The sequence below is a fragment of the Rutidosis leptorrhynchoides genome, chromosome 1, assembly GCF_046630445.1.
Source record: "Rutidosis leptorrhynchoides isolate AG116_Rl617_1_P2 chromosome 1, CSIRO_AGI_Rlap_v1, whole genome shotgun sequence".
NCBI lineage: Eukaryota > Viridiplantae > Streptophyta > Magnoliopsida > Asterales > Asteraceae > Rutidosis > Rutidosis leptorrhynchoides.
The window spans coordinates 132,253,658-132,260,449 of NC_092333.1; the positions used below are offsets into that span (position 1 = coordinate 132,253,658).

General features: G+C 34.6%; 1 protein-coding gene across 1 annotated transcript; it reads left to right on the forward strand.

Annotated features, from left to right (window-relative positions):
- The first annotated feature begins 1,764 nt into the window (after nucleotides 1–1,764).
- LOC139865122 (sulfite exporter TauE/SafE family protein 4-like) lies at nucleotides 1,765–5,754 on the forward strand. Its single transcript, XM_071853616.1, has 10 exons — nucleotides 1,765–1,989; nucleotides 2,509–2,570; nucleotides 2,666–2,711; nucleotides 2,842–2,894; nucleotides 2,991–3,077; nucleotides 3,544–3,594; nucleotides 3,970–4,209; nucleotides 4,479–4,572; nucleotides 4,933–5,073; nucleotides 5,382–5,754. The coding sequence occupies exons 1-10, from the start codon at nucleotides 1,779–1,781 to the stop codon at nucleotides 5,462–5,464; spliced, it is 1,068 nt and encodes a 355-aa protein (XP_071709717.1). The 5' UTR covers nucleotides 1,765–1,778; the 3' UTR covers nucleotides 5,465–5,754.
- The last annotated feature ends 1,038 nt before the right edge of the window (nucleotides 5,755–6,792 follow it).

Below are 6,792 nucleotides of genomic sequence, written 5' to 3' on the forward strand. Positions count from 1 at the left end.
ATGAAATATTAAATAGTACTATTTATAAGTATTAAGACAAATTTTGTCTATTAGTTATAATAGTAATAGTAATAGTAATAGTAATAGTAATAGTAATAGTAATAGTAATGTAAATGTAAATTATTTATCATAAAAATAAATAAAAATATATTTATATGATAATGTATATATATAATTTATTTATTGTTAATTAAATTATATAAACTTGATTGAAGTAAAGAGAAACTCCGTATATTATTTTGAAGTCACACGTGACTCACCGCACTCCTCTTTCTCTATAACTCCATATAACGGACGCCATTAAGCCAAAAAAACCAAACAGACACACACACAAACAAACATCAAAGCAGAAACAGAGTATCAATGGCGACACGAGGGTTTCTTTTCTTCTTATTACCCTTTTTCATTATCATCATATTTTTTTCTGTTTATATCATAACCCACATTAATAATCAACATCCTTTTCTCAATTCTGATAAAAGTTCACTCGTCCCAAAATCAGACGACAAAATATGGCCTGTAAGTAATAATTCCATCATTATAATCCACATATTTATATGTATATTTATTTTGTGAAAATGGGTTATGAATGTTTTTATTGTTTTGGTTTAGGAATTGGAATTTAATTGGAGAATTGTGTTGGCAACTGTAATAGGGTTCTTGGGTTCTGCATTTGGTACAGTTGGTGGTGTTGGTGGTGGTGGTATCTTTGTTCCAATGCTTACTTTAATTGTTGGTTTTGATACTAAATCTGCTGCTGCTCTTTCTAAATGTAGGTTCTTTTTACATTTTACTCTGTTTCTTGAATTTCTTTAAGAGTGCTCCTAAGTCCCAACCGTGACAAGCAAGCTTCCTCACCAGACTAGCTGCCACATTAGCACTTACTAATCATGGATAACTCAGGACTAGACACTCTCAACCATGACATGCTTACTCATAAAAATTAAGACCCACTATATAATATAATAAATTATATGTACAGATAGATATACAAGCAAAAAGTATCATTAATATTCCATACCTCTTCCAAAAAATACCCTTACTTCCGTGTTTCTTTCTACTTTGAAAACAAGGAAACGAGGGCGAGGACGCTAGGGCGGTGCAGGGCAGCCGGTAGGGCGGTTTGCCATCGGCACCCTGCAGGGCTGCATGGAGGGCCGGGGTGGTGACACAACTGTTGGGACCACTCTTTGATTATTAAATTGTAATAGCATCTAAAATTGACTTTAGTAGAAAGCATATGTAAATTCATCCAATTATCCTTGTTGTCTTATTGCATTTATCCTGTGACCTCTTCAACTATAAAATTTGGATTTTGCATTATGATTGTGCTGACTTGTTAGCCGTGGCGATTCCAGAATGGAAACTCAAGGGGGTCCCATTTTTTTTCCAGTACTAATTATATTTGAATGTTATTTTAATCATTATTTACCTTTATATATTACAAATTCAAAATATATATGAGATCCGACTAGTTAAATTTAGTGGTATCCTATACAGTATAAAGGAAATGCTATAAATTTGAAAATTATGTGGGGTCATGTAATTAAATTTAGTGGGGTCATTGCTTGTTAGCTATATGAGTTGCCAAAGTCATCATGTTTACAAGAACCGCATAGTTTTTACATTAAAAGGTATAATTGAAGGTATATAAAAAACTTAGATGGTTGGATACAGGTAAAAATCTTATACGTTTACCGGTTTATTTGTTTTATGTAGTTTGTCTTTAAAATATTTGACATGAAGTTTTGAATTTGGTTTGAGTTTATTATTGATTGATGATTGAAGGTATGATAATGGGAGCATCAGCATCATCAGTTTGGTATAATCTAAGAGTACCACATCCATGTAGAGAAGTACCGATTCTTGATTATGATTTAGCATTACTGTTTCAACCTATGCTTATGCTAGGAATCACTTTTGGTGTGGCTCTTAGCGTTGTTTTTCCATATTGGCTTATCACTGTTCTCATCATTCTTCTGTTTTCAGGTAACAATACTAAAGTTTATTCATCTTTTAATACTAAAGATTTGATCTTTTGTTATGGTTTATTACAATATATAGTACCCATTATATGTTTTAACAATTCTTCCTTTGTTTCATTTTCTCTCTTTAAAAATGGTCTAAAACCAAGGTGGTTGGTTGATTTTTTTTGCTGTATAATACTCATTTCTGCAGACTGCAGACTTTTATATAAAAAAAAGGGTAAAAAGAGTAAAGGGTAGAAGGTTTTTCCCTGTTCGAGTTACCTGGAGGGCGAGTAATCCGACCCCATACTCTAATGCATGCAGCCAAACATGATTACTCCCTGGCTGTTTCCAACTCTTCCCTAACCACCACAATATATTCGTCCTAGGTAGGATTTGAACTTGAGACCTCTTGCAAGGAACTCAGGGCCCCAACCAATGGGCTATCTTGTGATGGCTATAAAACATTTTATATAATTATGGATTTTTTTTATGTTGATGATTTTGAATATTGGCAATTGAAATGATATAATGTTGATAGGGACATCTGCAAGGTCTTTCTTAAAAGCAATTGAAATGTGGAAGGAAGAGACAATATTGAAGGTGAATCATTCTCTAGACCTTTATCTATAAATATGAAAATGTTGAAAATTTATATAAATTTATTAGTACACTTATTCTTGCTGATATTATGGCAGAAAGAACTTGAAAGGCCACGAGAGTTCGCCAATTCTTGTGGGGAATGTAAGTCCGAGACTATATCTTGAATCTTTTCAGCGCTAAAATGTAACTTTTTTCTTTTTCTTTTAAACTTGGTTTGCTTTGTTAACTTGTATTTTTTTTTTGTTATTGTTTGCACACTTTATGTTCTTAGTGCTGATCGACACATTTGAGCCGCTTATCCCTAAAGAGGAGAAAACACCAATGGTGACCCTTTTTTAGCTTAAGATTTGGATTTTTTTTTTTTTCTTTCTATGAATCAGGTTATTTGTTAGCGTAACATTTTGTTACCTAAATTTTCAGCAAATTGTTCTGTCTAATATACGCTGGAAGATGCTGACAGCACTCATAGTCGTTTGGGTTGCATTTTTAACACTTCAGATCATTAAGGCAAGCAGTTTTCATTTCCTCTATAATCTTTACCCCATAATTTGAGTGTACTTTGACTTTCATTAGTCAAACATATTCACTCTTTTCATTTTTTTTGGACAGCGATTGGGATCACCCGAGGGGGACTAAACCACCCGTTGCGATCATCTCCCGTTTCGACTATGCCGATGCAGCGATAATAACCCCGCCCCCATCGCTGCCCGGGAGGAAACCTTGAAACCGATCCAAGGGCACGGTCAAGTAAAACCCCCTCCCCTTTTCGATAAAAAAGAAGGATAGCTACATCTTAATTTATAAAAACACGGAGTATTTATACTTATACTAGTGACACTAGGAAGCATTTTGATTTTTGAAAAATGAAAGAAAGTTCGCCTATTACAAATTCAAATTTGGATAGTAATATGTTTGACTTCTCAATATTATGTCTAACTGCTAACCGCGACTCTGATCTTATATATCACTGCAGAATAGCTTAAAAGTATGCACTACAACATATTGGGTAGTCACCATAATACAGGTAGTTTGAAGTTAAACGATAATATTTCCTAGATTCAAGGTGGGTGGTCGGGCCAAATTAGTACATGTCTAAATGGGTCAGGTTGGGTGGGATTGATCTCAAACAGTTTATGAGTAATGATCAGTATTTAGTTATTTACAATAATAACACCATTACAATTTAAAATAATTTATTTATTTAAAGAGGTTATATATATGCATCAAAAACAAAATTTGGAACACTTTCAACCTGGTTAATCTGACCATTTGAACCATGTTTGACCCATTGGATATAAACACTACCCAAAAAAGGTTGAACTAGCCTGCTCTAGTATACTCAATATGCATCACCAGTTGTGCTAAATAACTTGAGGGTTATGTTTTGTGTCTTTTGCAGTTCCCGGCAGCACTGACAGTGTTTGGGTACGAATGTGTTAAGTTGTACACGGAAAGCAAGAAGAGAAAAATTACGGGGAACCCTGAATCGGTATGTGAGGCTGCAATCGACTGGACTGGACCCCACCTTGCATTCTGTGCGTTTTGTGGAATCTTAGGTGGCACCGTCGGTGGTCTCTTGGGGTCCGGTGGCGGGTTCATTCTCGGCCCCCTTTTACTGGAAATCGGTGTCATGCCGCAGGTAAACAAATTTATTCTATTTTAATTTCTTTTATTCTATTTTGAATGGTGTCATGCAACAATGAGCTATCCTAAAATTTATATGATAGAGTTGTCACCGTCCGGATTTTAATCATTGTTGACCTTAATTATGCATGAAATGAGTGTACAATGTGAAAATGTCCTGAAAACATGAACTCTATATGCCCATTTCTAGTTTCTGATTGTGTTTTTTAGCTATTTAACAAAGGAAAAAAATAAAAATAAAAATCTGTCATTGTATTTGTATAGGTTGCAAGTGCAACTGCGACGTTTGTGATGATGTTCTCATCATCGTTATCAGTGGTCGAGTTTTACCTTTTGAAGCGGTTCCCGATTCCTTATGGTATGATATCTGCTACCATTTCACCATTCAACTTCAATCTTTATCGTTCATTAGAACTTGAACACTACTAGATGTGGCAAATTCAACCCATTTACTTATAAATGGCTCGATTATAAAGTGTTTGAAAAATAGGCTAAAAGGAAACAGGTCAATGGGGGTGAAATTCGTTCTAAGTGTATTTTAATATTACCTTTTTATATCATTTTTTTCACTTCTGAAATATAATAACCTTAGTAATCATATCTGGGACACTAGTTGTTTATGTGACCCGAACCTATTTCAATTCAACCAGTCCACCCTGCTTATTTTTCTACTTTTTTTTTTTTTTTTAGATAAAAAATGAATGTTTTTCGTTTGCAGCTTTATATTTGATGGCGGTATCAGTTATGGCTGGTTTCTGGGGTCAATTCTTTATAAGAAGACTTGTTGCATTTCTTAAGAGAGCGTCGCTTATTGTCTTCATTCTTTCAGCTGTCATTTTTGCCAGTGCTCTTACAATGGGTAACATTTAACTTCATTTTTTTTTGTGGTCTACGTTGTACTTTAATTAAAAGATCTACAAGATACCTCAGTGGTTGGGGCCCTGAGTTCCTTGCAAGAGGTCTAAGGTTCGAATCGTCTTTAGGACGAATATATTGTGGTGGCTAGGGAAAGGTTGGAAACAACCCGTGAGTAATCCTGCTAGGCTTCGTACCAGAGTATGAGGTCGGATTACTCGCTCTCTCGGGTAGCCCGAACAGGGAAAAACATTCTACCTTTACACTGACTGAATTCTTTTTTATTTTATTTATTTATTTTTTTTGGTGTAGGGGTTATTGGTGTCGACAGAAGCATCAAGATGATACACAACCATGAATTCATGGGATTTCTTCAGTTTTGTAGTAGTCAATAGCGCCCGATAAAATGTCAATATTCGAAGGGAGGATTGAAGAAAACGTACAAAGACGTTGATATACAGAATGTAGCGGGTTTGCCTTCTTACTACAATGCATGGTTAGATAGGATAGTTTTGTCTTTTTACATTCAATATCCAAAGTTGATTATGACAATATGGATTTCTATTTACTGTTTACACATCGACACTTGTTTGAGGCATACTGAGCTATTAAAGTAGCTAGCTCACCAGGATCTAATCTGAGATGTTTTTTGTTGTTAATCTAAAGGGTCCGGTCCAAACACGTATATTTTTTGTTGTTCAGTTAAAAGCTAAAAATGTAGTTGATAGTATAGGTAATATAAAATAAATGGTAATACGAATATATATCAGTATTTTTGCTAGTATTAAACATGTCAAATGTAAACAAAGTATAGGAGGGATATATTGGGTGGTAAGATATTGAATAGATTGGTAAGATATTGAAGAGAGTTTGGGGGGTAGGATATTAAAAAGATATGTACTAACTTATCAAGTGGAAGAATTTCCTCTCTACACCATATTGCCTATATATAAACAGCAACATGCGAAGAATTGGAGAACACAAATAAACAACTTACATATTGCCTTTCACCTCCATATGCCCACACACGATACCAATCGAGTCATATTCAAAAGCTAACATGTAAATCCAACTTATATCAATATCAAGAGCAAACAAAGCCATGCCCTTTATCCACAGTCATTCGGTTCCTATTAGGGATGAGTGGCGTAAAACCAATTGTACTCGAAGTGTAATATGAGTTACCAAATAGGGAATCGCCACCCGACACGACAAAACACCCACAAACCCTCATATTAACTTAAGAAATTTAACCTATATCGTGAGTGATACCGTTAGTCAAGTCAACGAGTAAGGTCATCACGAGCCATATTTCTGTCTTGTAATTTGACGTATCATCAGTAGTTTTATAAAAATCTCAACCTGGAATTCACGACCATCGATAGGTGGCCAATGAAAGTGTCGGATACAGTCACGAGATAATCTGTTAGGCTTGCACCATATTCCCCCTCCCCGAGTATACTGTATATCCGTTTAACCTCATCTTGACATTCACAACACTCCGTATCCTAGTAAGCTTCTTTTAGTGAACCGGATATGATATTTCACATAGTTAAGTAATATAAGTAGCTCATAGCTTATTGATTTTCGGATCTTTTATTTAAATTCATGCTTTTTGCAAAACAAAATAGAAAAAGAAAAATTATAATAAATAAGTAGCAAAGGTTATCCAAAGTCAAAACTCAAAAGCTTTTTATATTTTTTTATGCTTGACTTAGTGATA